The sequence below is a fragment of the Drosophila elegans genome, unplaced genomic scaffold, assembly GCF_018152505.1.
Source record: "Drosophila elegans isolate 14027-0461.03 unplaced genomic scaffold, ASM1815250v1 contig_492, whole genome shotgun sequence".
Taxonomy (NCBI): Eukaryota; Metazoa; Arthropoda; class Insecta; order Diptera; family Drosophilidae; genus Drosophila; species Drosophila elegans.
The window spans coordinates 436030-455936 of NW_024545879.1; the positions used below are offsets into that span (position 1 = coordinate 436030).

A 19907-nucleotide genomic window follows, 5' to 3' on the forward strand; every position below is an offset into this window, starting at 1 on the left:
CCGCAGGAGCCCCTGGCCAAGCCCCTGAAGGTGCGGTGCCAAAGTGCACACAGGTCGCCGGCATGGACGGTTCCACGTACTCCACCGAGGAGGCCGTTAGATTTCCAGGAGTTGGAGAGTAGTATCCAGGGTATCCTCCGTACTATGGAAGGTCGCGCTGAAACGATGGCCCGGCCCGAAGCTGGTGCGTTGAGAACCACAAGGCCTCAGACTTCAGCGAGGAGCCTTGCCTGTATGCCAATGTTGGACCGGTAGCCGCCAAACAGCAATGGCGAATTGAGCGGTGGGGCGTATCCTTCGACGGTGATTATGAACGGAACTCGGTGGGAATTTTCACTGCAGGGTGGACAGGTGGTCCCAGCTTTGAGCGTCGCTGATGGATAGGTTCCGATGCCCTCAGACGGAGCACTATCGGATGAACCAACTTCTGCAGAGGGAGCAGCAGCCCGGAGAAGGAGTTGAGGATTACGTCCACGCGATGCAGTAGTTAGCGTCCCGCCTGAAATGGCCACTGTCAGAGCGACAGCTGGTTAAAATAATAAAAAGAGCTTGGGGGAGAGCATCGCAAGACTTATTACGCGATGGATGTGCTCACTATGGATGAACTGCGGGAAGAGTGCTGCGATGTGGAACGCAGTTTTGGACGACGTGGGCGGACCGCGTACACGCAGCCGATGCGGTATCCTCCAGCAGATAAGACCAAGGTTAGCGAGGCTATTGGCCCAGATCCTGGTGAGGATTCTCCGAGGTACGAGATGGACGAAGGAATCCATTCTGAGCGGGCTGCTAGAATTGCGGAGCCAGAGACCGTGTCTACCACATGTCCGGATTGTGCGGAAAACGGTCGGCTGGGCGATGCGAGGGCGGAGAGAATGCGTCCAGACAGGAGTCCCGCATAGAAGAAGAGTTGCTAGATTTAAATAAATGTTTACTTTCTAAGAGTAATAAGTCCAAATTACTATTCTTACCCTATGCGGAGATGATGCGGCGGTACCTATAGATCAGGAACAGGATCTTCTCAGAACCTCAGCTGGGCTTCATGCGTATGGTGTCTCGCAAAGTTGAGAAGGCCAGGGATCGATTTCGCAAACGACGGGCCTGCCGACGCGAAGCAGTGGCCGCCGTGAAGCGAAGTTTATCGCGAAATTCCAGACCATTCGCCGCATTTCGAGTCCTGATCAAGCAACTGAAGGGGTTGTTGGACACTGGGGCGAGTTTTAGTCTGCTTGGTAAAGGTGTCAGAGAGCTGGTGAGGCATTGTATGAGCCCGTCCAGAAGTACCTATCCGCAGTCCGAACGGCATCTGGAGGGGATCGGTCGATTATAGGACGGGTTAAGCTCATTTATTTATGTCCTTACCTGGAGCAGCCAGCTTATTTTGGAGTGGATTATTGGCAAGCGTTCGGACTGGCTACAGCAATACAAGGCCACATCGATCCCGAAAGCGTGAGGAAGACCGAAGAAATACACGCTAGGGAGATGGAGCACTACGCTGAGGTCGAGGATGACGACGAGGGAGTTCTTGACTTTCGAGAGGGGTGGCATGGGTACCACCAGTCGGAAGCAGCACACGATTGAGCTGATTGACGGAGCCAAAGTGTTCAAAGATCAACCCGATCCGATATCTCCCGCGATGAAGAAGGTGGTCGAGGACGAGCTGACAAGTTGCTAGCGCTCGGAGTCGTCGAGGAAATTCAAAGCCCCTGGAGCAGTCACACCACCGTAGAGTCAAGATGCTTACCCGTAGCCCAGCAACGACCAAACGTATAACGTTTCCAGCGTGGATTTGAAGTTCGCTTTCTGGCAGATTGAGTTGGACACGAACAGCAAAGAATGCACAGTATTTACGGTTCCTGGTCGGTTGCTTTACCAGTTCCGTGTGATGTCTTTGGGACTCTGTAACGCATCACAGAGACTGGTGAGACTCATGGACCGGGTAATTCCAGCTGAGATCCGCTCTAATGTGTTTGTCTATTTGGATGACCTGCTAATATTAGCGCCAGACATGAGAACGCACATGAAGTATCTTTTCCGAGACGCTGAATGCCTGAAAGAAGCAGGGTTAACCATAGGGTTGAGTAAGTCGAAGTTTTGCTTCAAGTCTTTGACCTATCTCTAGTTGGTACAGTCGGTTTATTAAGAGCTTCGCGACATTGGCAGCTCCGCTCATGAAATCCTTGAAGCAGACTGGAAATAAGATGTTTTCCTAGAGTCTAAAAGCACAGCTATTTGCTGACTTCGAGCGGCACTTTTTCATCCAGTGCGATGCATCCCAGATCGGAGTCGGTGCAGTGTTGTTCCAGCGAGATGAAGACGGCTAGGAGCAACCAATAGCGTTCTTCTCGGCCTAGATGAATCGCCACCAAGTTCATTACACCGCCACCAAAATAGAATGTCTCGCGCCTTGCTGGCCATTCGAAAGTTCCGGCCGTATGTTGAAGGAATGCCGTTTACGTGCATCACGAATCATGCCAGCTTAAAGTGGCTTATGTCCATGAAAGTCCTTTCGGGTCGGCTGGCTCGGTGGTCATTGCAGCTCCAGGGATTCCACTTCAACATCGAGCACAGAAAAGGAAGTGAGAACGTTGTGGCAGGTACCCTATCGCGTTGTGTTGAAGAGCTAACGGTGGACCCGTCAGAGTTGCTCGGCTTCCAGACCACCGAGTTTGCTGGGGAAGAGTTGTTACAAGAAGTGGAAAAAATCTTACCAACTTACCTGATTTGAGGATAGTGGACGGTCTCATCTTCAAGAGAGTCTCTCTAGCAAATCTGGATGACGAAAAGGAAGGCTACGAATGGAAATTGTGGATTCCCCAGAGTCTGAGCCACAGCATAATTAAGCGTGCACATTCGGAACCAACCAGCTCATGGCGGAATGGGAAAAACTTTGGAAAACCTACGACGGCAGTTTTACTGGCCTGGCATGGCACTGCAAGTCTGGGAGTCCATACGCAGGTGTGAAGTCTGTAAGGAGACGAAATCGCCGAATTTCCGGATGCAAGTTGGTATCGGTGAGAGAGTCCAGACTGAGCAGCCATTTCAGAAGCTGTATATCGATTTCCTGGGCAAATATCCGTGGTCGAAGCAGAGACAGGCCAATATCTTCATTCTGGTGGATCACTTCTTCAAATACACTTTTCTGAAAGCCATGCAAGAGGCATCGGCCTCAAATGTAGTGGAGTTCCTCATTCATGAGGTTTTCTTCAAGTTTGGCGTTCCAGAAATAGTGCATTCGGACAACGGATGCCAGAAGCTCCGTTCTTCACAGTATTTGGACGACACATGTTCCTGAAATGGCCAGCTACAAGTTGGCAAGAAAGTTGAAGTCATTGTGTGAAAACGAAATGGCGGGTCTCGTCCGGGGCTGATAAACTCCAAGTGATCCATGACAAGGTGCAGAAGAGCCTCGAAAATTCATACGATCGGAGTCGCCTGCGGTACGACAAAAAGGCTCGTACTGTCCTTGCAAAGCCATTTCTGGAAGTGTATCGCCGCAACTTTGGCATTAGCGATTTTAAAAAATCCTTAAATGCCAAGTTTGCTCGGAAGTTCCTGAAAGCTCGGGTGGTCAAGACAGTCGGCAACAATGCGTATGAGCTCGAGGATCTTCAAGGACGACCGATCGGAGTGTACCATGCCAAGAATATTAGGTTGTGATCTGGAAAGATGAACAACAAAGTACACGAGCTCAGAATCGGAATGTATCTACTTCCCGTAAAGCGTAGGCCTCGCGTTGGGGCGAATGCGTCCAAATCCAAACGCCCCCAAGTATTCCTGTGCTCGTCTAAAACTCTATGTTAGCGTCTCTAGGGTGGTGTTGCATTTTCCGTTGAAGTCGTCTGGAAAATACCAAAACAAACTGATAGGTCAGCAGGTTGCACTATCGATAAGATTCTGTGGTGACACCGACTGTTAATAGTGGGAGAGGATCTAGATATTTAAATTTAGTCCGGTTCGCTCGTTAACTGGGTTAAATGGCCTTGATTGCGTTCACTAACCCATTTTGGGAGAGCGGGAGTGAAAATGGCGAACGACTTTGGTGTAGGTCAGAGTTTAACGTCAGTTGCTGCAAAAAGTCGTAGACGAACGGCCGGAAAAAAATAGGAGTTTATAAATTCATAATTGGTGCTTAGATAAGTTAACGTGATAAATGATAAGTTTAAGACTTATAAATAACAGTGATTTTTAAAAATATTAAAGCCGCCGGGGACCCTATCTAAAGGGCCCCGGAAATTCAGAAGACTCGTGAAAGGAAAATACATAACCTGGAGATCAGCAGCAGCATCAGCGATCAGCAAACAGCAGCACTGCCTCCGGCCCCTCTGGCGCAGACGCTGGGCTAGCCTCCGGACCATTTGGTTCCTTTCGGACTCGCGCTGGTTTTCGCCGTTAGCGGTCTCTTTCTTCTTGCTGCAGTTTCGACCATAACCAACGTTCAACTCTGCGATAAAAAATTTTTACTCAATTTATAAAATCATACAGTCAAAAATATGGCCAAATACTCACTGTGAATTCTAATCTGGAATTAGAGGCTTATTTCCGCACCCTAGCCCCCCGTCCAACTATGTATAAATTGGGTCGCGAAATTTAACGACGTATGGGATTTCTTTACCATACTTACCCCGTTTCAGCACGTCCTTTCTTTTCCCTTGGAGCTCGTCAGGATTAGGTATCGCGGTTATCAAACGCTTCCAAATAGGTGCCGTATATTTTATTTCAGTGGCGATTTTGCCGAACACTTATAATTTTAATGTCTAAAAATTTGCCTTGAGTTATTGCCGCTTTGACCTCTTCTAATCTGGGGGACGGTCTATGATCGGCCTTAAGTGTTTCTAACGAGAAGAGTAGTTTACCGCGACTTGAATAAAAAGCCCAAATTCAAAAGGAAATCTTATGCGATCCTGCAAACAGCCAAAGTCCCTAACTGGCGACTTTCAGCATGGCTAAAAGTTAGTCCAGTTGACGAGCGGCTTGTTTAGTGAGAATTCGGACGGAAAATTTAGACTTGAAGGACTTGTTTTTGTTAGGACTTAATTATTTGTGTGAATCTGTTTAGCTTTAGGTATTTATTTGTTATTACTTTATTTCCCGGCAATATTTTTGATTTGTACATAGTTCATTATTGATTTAATTGTTACTATTTATTTATAATTATTATTTATTGATTTATTTGCCTTGTAATATAAGTTTTGATTTCGTTTTCATGTAATTAATATTTATGTGTATATTATTTGTTGGTATTTATATATTATTTATTGTTTTTTACTGGCATTGAGCATAATTTATTTATTTATATAGGATTTGGGGTTTTTAGTTGTCACTTTGAATTCGGGGAAATTTGGGTCTTAGAAGTCCTGTTAGGGTTACAAATAATCAGGATGGAAAAGCGACAAGGCAGCACACATGATCACCTGGTTCGGTCAAAGGATTTTCCAGGCGAGGACGAGGAGAAGATGTGGTCCACGCATGTGGAGGGTGCCACCGAGTCGGGCTTGCCGCGCATATCGGTAGGGTTGCCCAGGACTTCGCTAGGCTGTTTACGCGAGGGATTGCACCGAGAGCAACAAGTGCCACCGGACCCCGAGCTTCAACTGAACTTAAGGCAGCATTAGATCATTGAGGGATTGGTTCCACGGCAATCAGGCGTTGAGGGACGAGATTCGAGGGGGCTTCCTGGAAATGATGAAGCTGATGAACGTGGTGTTAAGGCCTGCGGCTCAGCGGCCTCAGCTTCCCCCGGAGAGCATGCCGGATGAGCGAACGCGTCCGGATTCAATGATCACCGCAGGAGCCCCTGGCCAAGCCCCTGAAGGTGCGGTGCCAAAGTGCACACAGGTCGCCGGCATGGACGGTTCCAAGCCACCTCTGCCGAGGGTGCCACCCAAACCACCGAGGAGGCCGTTAGATTTCCAGGAGTTGGAGAGTAGCAGTCCAGGGTATCCTCCGGACTATGGAAGGTCGCGCTGAAACGATGGCCCGGCCCGAAGCTGGTGCGTTGAGAACCACAAGGCCTCAGACTTCAGCGAGGAGCCTTGCCTGTATGCCAATGTTGGACCGGTAGCCGCCAAACAGCAATGGCGAATTGAGCGGTGGGGCGTATCCTTCGACGGTGATTATGAACGGAACTCGGTGGGAATTTTCACTGCAGGGTGGACAGGTGGTCCCAGCTTTGAGCGTCGCTGATGGATAGGTTCCGATGCCCCCAGACGGAGCACTATCGGATGAACCAACTTCTGCAGAGGAGCAGCAGCCCGGAGAAGGAGTTGAGGATTACGTCCACGCGATGCAGTAGTTAGCGTCCCGCCTGAAATGGCCACTGTCAGAGCGACAGCTGGTTAAAATAATAAAAAGAGCTTGGGGGAGAGCATCGCAAGACTTATTACGCGATGGATGTGCTCACTATGGATGAACTGCGGGAAGAGTGCTGCGATGTGGAACGCAGTTTTGGACGACGTGGGCGGACCGCGTACACGCAGCCGATGCGGTATCCTCCAGCAGATAAGACCAAGGTTAGCGAGGCTATTGGCCCAGATCCTGGTGAGGATTCTCCGAGGTACGAGATGGACGAAGGAATCCATTCTGAGCGGGCTGCTAGAATTGCGGAGCCAGAGACCGTGTCTACCACATGTCCGGATTGTGCGGAAAACGGTCGGCTGGGCGATGCGAGGGCGGAGAGAATGCGTCCAGACAGGAGTCCCGCATAGAAGAAGAGTTGCTAGATTTAAATAAATGTTTACTTTCTAAGAGTAATAAGTCCAAATTACTATTCTTACCCTATGCGGAGATGATGCGGCGGTACCTATAGATCAGGAACAGGATCTTCTCAGAACCTCAGCTGGGCTTCATGCGTATGGTGTCTCGCAAAGTTGAGAAGGCCAGGGATCGATTTCGCAAACGACGGGCCTGCCGACGCGAAGCAGTGGCCGCCGTGAAGCGAAGTTTATCGCGAAATTCCAGACCATTCGCCGCATTTCGAGTCCTGACCAAGCAACTGAAGGGGTTGTTGGACACTGGGGCGAGTTTTAGTCTGCTTGGTAAAGGTGTCAGAGAGCTGGTGAGGCATTGTATGAGCCCGTCCAGAAGTACCTATCCGCAGTCCGAACGGCATCTGGAGGGGATCGGTCGATTATAGGACGGGTTAAGCTCATTTATTTATGTCCTTACCTGGAGCAGCCAGCTTATTTTGGAGTGGATTATTGGCAAGCGTTCGGACTGGCTACAGCAATACAAGGCCACATCGATCCCGAAAGCGTGAGGAAGACCGAAGAAATACACGCTAGGGAGATGGAGCACTACGCTGAGGTCGAGGATGACGACGAGGGAGTTCTTGACTTTCGAGAGGGGTGGCATGGGTACCACCAGTCGGAAGCAGCACACGATTGAGCTGATTGACGGAGCCAAAGTGTTCAAAGATCAACCCGATCCGATATCTCCCGCGATGAAGAAGGTGGTCGAGGACGAGCTGACAAGTTGCTAGCGCTCGGAGTCGTCGAGGAAATTCAAAGCCCCTGGAGCAGTCACACCACCGTAGAGTCAAGATGCTTACCCGTAGCCCAGCAACGACCAAACGTATAACGTTTCCAGCGTGGATTTGAAGTTCGCTTTCTGGCAGATTGAGTTGGACACGAACAGCAAAGAATGCACAGTATTTACGGTTCCTGGTCGGTTGCTTTACCAGTTCCGTGTGATGTCTTTGGGACTCTGTAACGCATCACAGAGACTGGTGAGACTCATGGACCGGGTAATTCCAGCTGAGATCCGCTCTAATGTGTTTGTCTATTTGGATGACCTGCTAATATTAGCGCCAGACATGAGAACGCACATGAAGTATCTTTTCCGAGACGCTGAATGCCTGAAAGAAGCAGGGTTAACCATAGGGTTGAGTAAGTCGAAGTTTTGCTTCAAGTCTTTGACCTATCTCTAGTTGGTACAGTCGGTTTATTAAGAGCTTCGCGACATTGGCAGCTCCGCTCATGAAATCCTTGAAGCAGACTGGAAATAAGATGTTTTCCTAGAGTCTAAAAGCACAGCTATTTGCTGACTTCGAGCGGCACTTTTTCATCCAGTGCGATGCATCCCAGATCGGAGTCGGTGCAGTGTTGTTCCAGCGAGATGAAGACGGCTAGGAGCAACCAATAGCGTTCTTCTCGGCCTAGATGAATCGCCACCAAGTTCATTACACCGCCACCAAAAAAGAATGTCTCGCGCCTTGCTGGCCATTCGAAAGTTCCGGCCGTATGTTGAAGGAATGCCGTTTACGTGCACCACGAATCATGCCAGCTTAAAGTGGCTTATGTCCATGAAAGTCCTTTCGGGTCGGCTGGCTCGGTGGTCATTGCAGCTCCAGGGATTCCACTTCAACATCGAGCACAGAAAAGGAAGTGAGAACGTTGTGGCAGGTACCCTATCGCGTTGTGTTGAAGAGCTAACGGTGGACCCGTCAGAGTTGCTCGGCTTCCAGACCACCGAGTTTGCTGGGGAAGAGTTGTTACAAGAAGTGGAAAAAATCTTACCAACTTACCTGATTTGAGGATAGTGGACGGTCTCATCTTCAAGAGAGTCTCTCTAGCAAATCTGGATGACGAAAAGGAAGGCTACGAATGGAAATTGTGGATTCCCCAGAGTCTGAGCCACAGCATAATTAAGCGTGCACATTCGGAACCAACCAGCTCATGGCGGAATGGGAAAAACTTTGGAAAACCTACGACGGCAGTTTTACTGGCCTGGCATGGCACTGCAAGTCTGGGAGTCCATACGCAGGTGTGAAGTCTGTAAGGAGACGAAATCGCCGAATTTCCGGATGCAAGTTGGTATCGGTGAGAGAGTCCAGACTGAGCAGCCATTTCAGAAGCTGTATATCGATTTCCTGGGCAAATATCCGTGGTCGAAGCAGAGACAGGCCAATATCTTCATTCTGGTGGATCACTTCTTCAAATACACTTTTCTGAAAGCCATGCAAGAGGCATCGGCCTCAAATGTAGTGGAGTTCCTCATTCATGAGGTTTTCTTCAAGTTTGGCGTTCCAGAAATAGTGCATTCGGACAACGGATGCCAGAAGCTCCGTTCTTCACAGTATTTGGACGACACATGTTCCTGAAATGGCCAGCTACAAGTTGGCAAGAAAGTTGAAGTCATTGTGTGAAAACGAAATGGCGGGTCTCGTCCGGGGCTGATAAACTCCAAGTGATCCATGACAAGGTGCAGAAGAGCCTCGAAAATTCATACGATCGGAGTCGCCTGCGGTACGACAAAAAGGCTCGTACTGTCCTTGCAAAGCCATTTCTGGAAGTGTATCGCCGCAACTTTGGCATTAGCGATTTTAAAAAATCCTTAAATGCCAAGTTTGCTCGGAAGTTCCTGAAAGCTCGGGTGGACGACCGATCGGAGTGTACCATGCCAAGAATATTAGGTTGTGATCTGGAAAGATGAACAACAAAGTACACGAGCTCAGAATCGGAATGTATCTACTTCCCGTAAAGCGTAGGCCTCGCGTTGGGGCGAATGCGTCCAAATCCAAACGCCCCCAAGTATTCCTGTGCTCGTCTAAAACTCTATGTTAGCGTCTCTAGGGTGGTGTTGCATTTTCCGTTGAAGTCGTCTGGAAAATACCAAAACAAACTGATAGGTCAGCAGGTTGCACTATCGATAAGATTCTGTGGTGACACCGACTGTTAATAGTGGGAGAGGATCTAGATATTTAAATTTAGTCCGGTTCGCTCGTTAACTGGGTTAAATGGCCTTGATTGCGTTCACTAACCCATTTTGGGAGAGCGGGAGTGAAAATGGCGAACGACTTTGGTGTAGGTCAGAGTTTAACGTCAGTTGCTGCAAAAAGTCGTAGACGAACGGCCGGAAAAAATAGGAGTTTATAAATTCATAATTGGTGCTTAGATAAGTTAACGTGATAAATGATAAGTTTAAGACTTATAAATAACAGTGATTTTTAAAAATATTAAAGCCGCCGGGGACCCTATCTAAAGGGCCCCGGAAATTCAGAAGACTCGTGAAAGGAAAATACATAACCTGGAGATCAGCAGCAGCATCAGCGATCAGCAAACAGCAGCACTGCCTCCGGCCCCTCTGGCGCAGACGCTGGGCTAGCCTCCGGACCATTTGGTTCCTTTCGGACTCGCGCTGGTTTTCGCCGTTAGCGGTCTCTTTCTTCTTGCTGCAGTTTCGACCATAACCAACGTTCAACTCTGCGATAAAAAATTTTTACTCAATTTATAAAATCATACAGTCAAAAATATGGCCAAATACTCACTGTGAATTCTAATCTGGAATTAGAGGCTTATTTCCGCACCCTAGCCCCCCGTCCAACTATGTATAAATTGGGTCGCGAAATTTAACGACGTATGGGATTTCTTTACCATACTTACCCCGTTTCAGCACGTCCTTTCTTTTCCCTTGGAGCTCGTCAGGATTAGGTATCGCGGTTATCAAACGCTTCCAAATAGGTGCCGTATATTTTATTTCAGTGGCGATTTTGCCGAACACTTATAATTTTAATGTCTAAAAATTTGCCTTGAGTTATTGCCGCTTTGACCTCTTCTAATCTGGGGGACGGTCTATGATCGGCCTTAAGTGTTTCTAACGAGAAGAGTAGTTTACCGCGACTTGAATAAAAAGCCCAAATTCAAAAGGAAATCTTATGCGATCCTGCAAACAGCCAAAGTCCCTAACTGGCGACTTTCAGCATGGCTAAAAGTTAGTCCAGTTGACGAGCGGCTTGTTTAGTGAGAATTCGGACGGAAAATTTAGACTTGAAGGACTTGTTTTTGTTAGGACTTAATTATTTGTGTGAATCTGTTTAGCTTTAGGTATTTATTTGTTATTACTTTATTTCCCGGCAATATTTTTGATTTGTACATAGTTCATTATTGATTTAATTGTTACTATTTATTTATAATTATTATTTATTGATTTATTTGCCTTGTAATATAAGTTTTGATTTCGTTTTCATGTAATTAATATTTATGTGTATATTATTTGTTGGTATTTATATATTATTTATTGTTTTTTACTGGCATTGAGCATAATTTATTTATTTATATAGGATTTGGGGTTTTTAGTTGTCACTTTGAATTCGGGGAAATTTGGGTCTTAGAAGTCCTGTTAGGGTTACAAATAATCAGGATGGAAAAGCGACAAGGCAGCACACATGATCACCTGGTTCGGTCAAAGGATTTTCCAGGCGAGGACGAGGAGAAGATGTGGTCCACGCATGTGGAGGGTGCCACCGAGTCGGGCTTGCCGCGCATATCGGTAGGGTTGCCCAGGACTTCGCTAGGCCGTTTACGCGAGGGATTGCACCGAGAGCAACAAGTGCCACCGGACCCCGAGCTTCAACTGAACTTAAGGCAGCATTAGATCATTGAGGGATTGGTTCCACGGCAATCAGGCGTTGAGGGACGAGATTCGAGGGGGCTTCCTGGAAATGATGAAGCTGATGAACGTGGTGTTAAGGCCTGCGGCTCAGCGGCCTCAGCTTCCCCCGGAGAGCATGCCGGATGAGCGAACGCGTCCGGATTCAATGATCACCGCAGGAGCCCCTGGCCAAGCCCCTGAAGGTGCGGTGCCAAAGTGCACACAGGTCGCCGGCATGGACGGTTCCAAGCCACCTCTGCCGAGGGTGCCACCCAAACCACCGAGGAGGCCGTTAGATTTCCAGGAGTTGGAGAGTAGCAGTCCAGGGTATCCTCCGGACTATGGAAGGTCGCGCTGAAACGATGGCCCGGCCCGAAGCTGGTGCGTTGAGAACCACAAGGCCTCAGACTTCAGCGAGGAGCCTTGCCTGTATGCCAATGTTGGACCGGTAGCCGCCAAACAGCAATGGCGAATTGAGCGGTGGGGCGTATCCTTCGACGGTGATTATGAACGGAACTCGGTGGGAATTTTCACTGCAGGGTGGACAGGTGGTCCCAGCTTTGAGCGTCGCTGATGGATAGGTTCCGATGCCCCCAGACGGAGCACTATCGGATGAACCAACTTCTGCAGAGGAGCAGCAGCCCGGAGAAGGAGTTGAGGATTACGTCCACGCGATGCAGTAGTTAGCGTCCCGCCTGAAATGGCCACTGGTCCCGCCTGAAATGGTACCTGTCTCCGAGGTACGAGATGGACGAAGGAATCCATTCTGAGCGGGCTGCTAGAATTACGGAGCCAGAGACCGTGTCTACCACATGTCCGGATTGTGCGGAAAACGGTCGGCTGGGCGATGCGAGGGCGGAGAGAATGCGTTCAGACAGGAGTCCCGCATAGAAGAAGAGTTGCTAGATTTAAATAAATGTTTACTTTCTAAGAGTAATAAGTCCAAATTACTATTCTTACCCTATGCGGAGATGATGCGGCGGTACCTATAGATCAGGAACAGGATCTTCTCAGAACCTCAGCTGGGCGGCATGCGTTTGGTGTCTCGCAAAGTTGAGAAGGCCAGGGATCGATTTCGCAAACGACGGGACTGCCGACGCGAAGCAGTGACCGCCGTGAAGCGAAGTTTATCGCGAAATTCCAGACCATTCGCCGCATTTCGAGTCCTGACCAAGCAACTGACGGGGTTGTTTGACACTGGGGCGAGTGTTAGTCTGCTTGGTAAAGGTGTCAGAGAGCTGGTAGAGGCATTGTATGTGCCCGTCCAGAAGTACCTATCCGCAGTCCGAACGGCATCTTGAGGGGATCGGTCGATTATAGGACGGGTTAAGCTCATTTATTTATGTCCTTACCTGGAGCAGCCAGCTTATTTTGGAGTGGATTATTGGCAAGAGTTCGGACTGGCTCCAGCAATAATAGGCCACATCGATCCCGAAAGCATGAGGAAGACCGAAGAAATACACGCTAGGGAGATGGAGCACTACGCTGAGGTCGAGGATGACGACGAGGGAGTTCTTGACTTTCGAGAGGGGTGGCATGGGTACCACCAGTCGGAAGAAGCACACGATTGAGCTGATTGACGGAGCCAAAGTGTTTAAAGATCAACCCGATCCGATGTCTCCCGCGATGAAGAAGGTGGTCGAGGACGAGCTGACAAGTTGCTAGCGCTCGGAGTCGTCGAGGAAATTCAAAGCCCCTGGAGCAGTCACACCACCGTAGAGTCAAGATGCTTACCCGTAGCCCAGCAACGACCAAACGTATAACGTTTCCAGCGTGGATTTGAAGTTCGCTTTCTGGCAGATTGAGTTGGACACGAACAGCAAAGAATGCACAGTATTTACGGTTCCTGGTCGGTTGCTTTACCAGTTCCGTGTGATGTCTTTGGGACTCTGTAACGCATCACAGAGACTGGTGAGACTCATGGACCGGGTAATTCCAGCTGAGATCCGCTCTAATGTGTTTGTCTATTTGGATGACCTGCTAATATTAGCGCCAGACATGAGAACGCACATGAAGTATCTTTTCCGAGACGCTGAATGCCTGAAAGAAGCAGGGTTAACCATAGGGTTGAGTAAGTCGAAGTTTTGCTTCAAGTCTTTGACCTATCTCTAGTTGGTACAGTCGGTATATAAAGAGCTTCGCGACATTGGCAGCTCCGCTCATGAAATCCTTGAAGCAGACTGGAAATAAGATGTTTTCCTAGAGTCTAAAAGCACAGCTATTTGCTGACTTCGAGTCTGTAAGGAGACGAAATCGCCGAATTTCCGGATGCAAGTTGGTATCGGTGAGAGAGTCCAGACTGAGTAGCCATTTCAGAAGCTGTATATCGATTTCTTGGGCAAATATCCGTGGTCGAAGCAGAGACAGGCCAATATCTTCATTCTGGTGGATCACTTCTTCAAATACACTTTTCTGAAAGCCATGCAAGAGGCATCGGCCTCAAATGTAGTGGAGTTCCTCATTCATGAAGTTTTCTTCAAGTTTGGCGTTCCAGAAATAGTGCATTCGGACAACGGATGCCAGAAGCTCCGTTCTTCACAGTATTTGGACGACACATGTTTCTGAAATGGCCAGCTACAAGTTGGCAAGAAAGTTGAAGTCATTGTGTGAAAACGAAATGGCGGGTCTTTTCCCGGGCTGATAAACTCCAAGTGATCCATGACAAGGTGCAGAAGAGCCTCGAAAATGCATACGATCGGAGTCGCCTGCGGTACGACAAAAAGGCTCGTTCTGTCCTTGCGAAGCCAGGTCAGGAAGTGTATCGCCGCAACTTTGGCATCAGCGATTTTAAAAAATCCTTAAATGCCAAGTTTGCTCGGAAGTTCCTGAAAGCTCGGGTGGTCAAGACAGTCGGCAACAATGCGTATGAGCTCGAGGATCCTCAAGGACGACCGATCGGAGTGTACCATGCCAAGAATATTAGGTTGTGATCTGAAGAGATGAACAACAAAGTACACGAGCTCAGAATCGGAATGTATCTACTTCCCGTAAAGCGTAGGCCCCGCGTTGGGGCGATTGCGTCCAAATCCAAACGCCCCCAAGTATTCCTGTGCTCGTCTAAAACTCTATGTTAGCGTCTCTAGGGTGGTGTTGCATTTTCCGTTGAAGTCGTCTGGAAAATACCAAAACAAACTGATAGGTCAGCAGGTTGCACTATCGATAAGATTCTGTTGTGACACCGACTGTTTATAGTGGGAGAGGATCTAGATATTTAAATTTAGTCCGGTTCGCTCGTTAACTGGGTTAAATGGCCTTGATTGCGTTCACTAACCCATTTTGGGAGAGCGGGAGTGAAAATGGCGAACGACTTAGGTGTAGGTCAGAGTTTAACGTCAGTTGCTGCAAAAAGTCGAAGACGAACGGTCGGAAAAAAATAGGAGTTTATAAATTCATAATTGGTGCTTAGATAAGTTAACGTGATAAATGATAAGTTTAAGACTTATAAATAACAGTGATTTCTAAAAATATTAAAGCCGTCGGGGACCCTATCTAAAGGCCCCGGAAATTCAGAAGACTCGTGAAAGGAAAATACATACCTGGCGGACCTAACCTGGTGTGAAGATCAGCAGCAGCATCAGCGAACAGCAGCAGTAGCAGCAGACGCAGCAGCGATCAGCAGCATCAACAGCAGCGGCATCAAAGCCTCCAGCAACTGCCTCCGAGACGGCCACATACGGTCTCTTTCTTCTTGCTGCAGTTTCGACCAAAACAAACGTTCAACCCTGCGATAAATAAATTTTAGTCAATTTATAAAACCATACAGTCAAAAATATGGTCAAATACTCACTGTGAATTCTAATCTGGAATTAGAGGCTTATTTCCGCACCCTAGCCGCGCGTCAAACTATGTCTAAATTGGGTCGCGAAATTTAACGACGTATGGGATTTCTTTAGCATACTTACCCCGTTTCACCACGTCCTTTCTTTTCCCTTGGAGCTCCTCAGGATTAGGTGACGCGGTTGGCAATCGCTTCCAAATAGGTGCCGTATAGTTTATTTCAGTGGCGATTTTGCCGAACACTTATAATTTTAATGTCTAAAAATTTCCCTTGAGTTATTGCCGCTTTGACCACTTCTAATCTGGGGGACGGTCTATAATCGGCCTTTAGTGTTTCTAACGAGAAGAGTAGTTTATGAGTAAGAATTAAATCTGAATGTTTTATTATTAATCCTGCCCAAAATTAAATGTAAACAATTTGCCAAAATGTTTGTGTGAGTTACCTTTGGCGGGAAAATGAGCCGATCCTAATCCACCAGGAATAGATGGGCTCAGGTCTGCCGGAGATGGGGTGTGCCTCCAACATAACCCTTGGGACACCCAAGGAAGGGTGGGTGCGTTGTGGCATTTACACCAAAGCCACTAATTTCGTCCAATTGTCTTAGTTTTTTTGATGTATTTAAACCTTTGTTTTGTTTAGATTTTCGATAGTGATGGTAATTGTCAAGGTAGAGATGGGAGACGTCCGATGAGTCGGAATCGATTGTTCGGACTGCAGGACATAGGGGCTACTCCGTGGCCAGCAGGCAATGACCTCCGGGAAAGATGCAGTTCCGTAACAATATGGCGCCCAAACTTACAAATAAAATATGCGATACCCGAACCGACGGCCTGTCGCATGTTATGCCTCCAGCTAGCCCACGACTGGTGGAGAAAAGTCATTCAAGTCCTCTAGAGGGAGGACAATTGTCCCCCAGGCACAGTGCACAGGGTTTAGCTGTGACTTGGGGGTGACATCCCAGGTCGTCCGTGCAATATGCACGAAAGACTGTACCACAAACTGTGATAAAACTGTGACATATTTTTATATATTTTTATTAACGTAATTTTAATGAATGTTTGTTTACCTTTTGGTTGTTTGTTTTTGTAAAGATCCTTGGGTTTTCCTAGTATTTTTGTTATCATATCATATCGGCTTTAAACTTAAACGTGTGGTCGTGACCCTTGACGTCGTCACGCGCTGCTCGACCACCGCGACTTGAATGAAAAGCCCAAATTCAAAAGGAAATCGTATGCGATCCTGCAAACAGCCAAAGTCCCTAACTGGCGACTTTCAGCTGTAACGGGTAGCTACACTGTAAATCATTCCAGGCGAGATGTTGAATAGTTGTCCGGCTGGCGGCTCGTCGGCTAAGGCTATGGTGGTCTTGCTTGTGTACACGTTTGCCTATCAATAATGTTACTCTAATAATCGCGTGCAACGACAATGAACCGGAAAAGATTAAGACACACATATAACTATTGCTGCTATAAAAAAAGAAAACTCCCCTAATGCTGTTGAACTCCCCTTTTCGCCTCCTTAGATGTTATGAAGGCCTAGTCGAGCACACCCTTGATTTGGTCGCTCCATCCACCTGCTCAATAGCCTGAACGACCCCTTTTCTTAAGCGCTACCCTACATCTGCATGTCGCTAGCCCCGGCCAATTTCATATTTTCTTAAAACATTATAAAAGTTTATTAACAGCTAAAAACATTCTTAACACTAGGCATAATAATAGATTTACTTATGGACATGTATAAATACGACATATAATTAAGTAATATATATATTAGAACTTATAGATATTAAATGTGAGAAATGCATAAATTAATTTGTAATATTTCTTTCTTTTTTTTTAATCAAAATCAAAATTTAGGCCAATGGGAAGGGGAATTTAATCCGCATTTAAAGAAATTAATTTAAAACGAATAAAAAAGTACGACTGCAGACTAATTATTCCGTGCGATTGAGTCGAAATCAAAATCGAGTTTTTTTCTCCTACATTGGAGCGCTTTAAATTTCACTCATTTTTCTTTCTGCTCATTCTCTATCGACGTTTGAGGTTAAAATATTTTAATTTTAATTTTTTTTTCTTTACTTTGGACACGTATGTTTTTCTGTATGATACAGAATTCAAATTGAACTTTCTCACTCACCGATAATTAATGCAATCAATCGACGAAAGCGCTTTCCTCGGGATACGATGAGCGATAGGGGTTAAGAATTGAAGTGCACAATAAAAAGAGCAAAAAAAATCAATTTTGCCGTAACACCTCATCACACCACACTGCTCTTTCTTTCCTCAATTTGGGGTTTTCTAGATCGTTATTCGCACCGCCACTGCCATATTTAACAATTAACAAAATAAAGCTTAATAAATTAACCTAAAAATCATCACTTAATTTCTGGATTCCACTTTTCCTGGCTAGGACATTTTTGCTGGCAAACTTTCCGGGTTTTTTTTTACAGCATTATTTGGCCCAAGCTCGATGCCAATTCAAGGTTTATCTGCCTCTGTTCAGAGCAGAACGCGCGCCGACGTTATACGACAATTAGAGGGGAAACGAAACTAATGCTGTGCTCGATCGAACATCTCCCCTTAGCTGTCGAACTTAAGACATTGGTAGTTTTAACGAATTTGCTTTGTGCGTTTTCGGTGTGGGTGTGCGTTTGGTTTTACATACGAGCGGCGCTCAGCTCGCACGCTAGAGATAAGGTTAGGGCCGTATGCCCGCTTAACACAACTTTTACACAACTAAATGCCCGTAAATGCCAATATTGGGTTTTCGTAGCCTTGCCTTCGCTTCTTGGGCCTTGGAATTCTCGCCCATTCGCTCTCCTGATTAAATAAAAAAAAACACTGAGGAAATGCTGGGATTAAGACGAGTTGCACCTTTTAATCTTCACACTTCTGCTGCCAAAATGGGAAAGACCGAATCCCCCGCCGGAAAGTTGGCGGTAACCCAACGAGCGATCTATGGAGAATTATAGGAAAAGTTGACACATGCCACTGTTGCTCTCCTTTCGACTTTTCACCCCTGCCAGAACCTTCTACGGACGAGCTCTAGATGGCGCTAATAATACCTAAAATTCCATTCCTAGATGGAGCCATAAACATATCTTTTCCTTTCTTTTTTTAGAGCAAGCGCTACACAGCATGACTAAAAGTTAGTCCAGTTGACGAGCGGCTTGTTTAGTGAGAATTAGACTTGAAGGACTTGTTTTTATTAGGAGTTAATTATTTGTGTGAATCTGTTAAGCCTTAGGTATTTATTTGTTATTAATTTATTTCTCTGATATAAATAAATATTTCTGATTTATACATAGTTCATTATTGATTTAATTGTTACTATTTATTTGTAATTATTATTTATTGATTTATTTGCCTTGTAATATAAGTTTATATTTCGTTTTCATGTTATTAATATTAATTTGCATATTATTTGGTGGTATTTATATATTATTTATTATTTTTTACTGGCATTGAGCATAATTTATTTATTAATATATAATTTGGGGTTTTTAGTTATCACATTGAATTCCGGGAAATTTGTGTCTTAGAAGTCCTGTTAGGGTTACAAATAATCGGTCGAAGGGTTTTCCAGGCGAGGACGAGGAAAAGATGTGGTCCACGGATTTGGAGGGTGCTACCGAGTCGGGCTTGCCGCGCATATCGGTAGGGTTGCCCAGGACTTCGCTAGGCCGTTTACGCGAGGGATTGCACCGAGAGTAACAAGTGCCACCGGACCCCGAGCTGCAACAGAACTTAAGGCAGCATTAGATCCTTAAGGGAATTGGTTCCACGGCAATCAGGCGTTGAGGGACGAGATTCGAGGGGGCTTCCTGGAAATGATGAAGCTGATGAACGTGGTGTTAAGGCCTGCGGTTCAACGGCCTCAGCTTCCCCTGGAGAGCATGCCGGATGAGCGAAGACGTCCGGATTCAATAATCACCGCAGGAGCCCCTGGCCAAGCCCCGGAAGGTGCGGTGCCAAAGTGCACACAGGCCGCCGGCATGGACGGTTCCAAGCCACCTCTGCCGAGGGTGCCACCCAAACCACCGAGGAGGCCGCAAGATTTCCAGGAGTTGGAGAGTAGCAGTCCAGGGTATCCTCCGGACTATGGAAGGTCGCCCCGAAACGATGGCCCAGCCCGAAGCTGGTGTATTGAGAACCACAAGGCCCCAGACTTCCGCGAGGATCCGCGCCTGTATGCCAATGTTGGATAGGTTCCGATGCCACCAGACGGAGCACGATCGGATGCACCAACTTTTGCAGAGGGAGCAGCAGCCCGGAGAAGAAGTTGAGGATTACGTCTACGCGATGCAGTAGTTAGCGTCCCGCCTGAAATGGCCACTGTCAGAGCGACAGCTGGTTAAAATAATAAAAAAAGAGCTTGGGGGAGAGCATCGCAAGACTTATTACGCGATGGATGTGCTTACTGTGGATGAACTGCGGAAAGAGTGCTGCTGGGCGGACCGCGTACACGCAGCCGATGCGGTATCCTCCAGCAGATAAGGCCAAGGTTAGCGAGGCTATTGGCGCAGATCCTGGTGAGGATTCTCCGAGGTACGAGATGGACGAAGGAATCCATTCTGAGCGGGCTGCTGAAATTGCGGAGTCGTGGATCACAGGTTCCGTGACTGCGAAGCAACATAACGCCGACTGTTCTGCTACCGGTGTGGAAAGCCAGAGACCGTGTCTACCACATGTCCGGATAGTGCGGAAAACGGTCGGCTGGGCGATCCGAGGGCGGAGAGAATGCGTCCAGACAGAAGTCCCGC

General features: G+C 47.2%; 1 protein-coding gene and 1 long non-coding RNA gene across 2 annotated transcripts; one reads left to right on the plus strand and one right to left on the minus strand.

The window, feature by feature from the left end:
• The first annotated feature begins 2886 nt into the window (after nucleotides 1–2886).
• On the plus strand, nucleotides 2887–3721 carry LOC121467662. The gene is made up of 2 exons (XM_041709751.1): nucleotides 2887–3567; nucleotides 3614–3721. The coding sequence occupies exon 1, from the start codon at nucleotides 2924–2926 to the stop codon at nucleotides 3290–3292; it is 369 nt and encodes a 122-aa protein (XP_041565685.1). The 5' UTR covers nucleotides 2887–2923; the 3' UTR covers nucleotides 3293–3567; nucleotides 3614–3721.
• A 10226-nt stretch (nucleotides 3722–13947) lies between these two features.
• On the minus strand, nucleotides 13948–15073 carry LOC108137760. The gene is made up of 3 exons (XR_001774059.2): nucleotides 14904–15073; nucleotides 14551–14706; nucleotides 13948–14479 (listed from the first exon to the last, which is right to left on the minus strand). It is a non-coding gene; the product is annotated as an uncharacterized LOC108137760 (long non-coding RNA).
• Nucleotides 15074–19907: the final 4834 nt, after the last annotated feature.

Excerpts from the sequence above, each read along its gene's own strand:
- LOC121467662 (XM_041709751.1), top strand. The coding sequence starts at position 2,924 with ATGGCACTGCAAGTCTGGGAGTCCATACGCAGGTGTGAAGTCTGTAAG.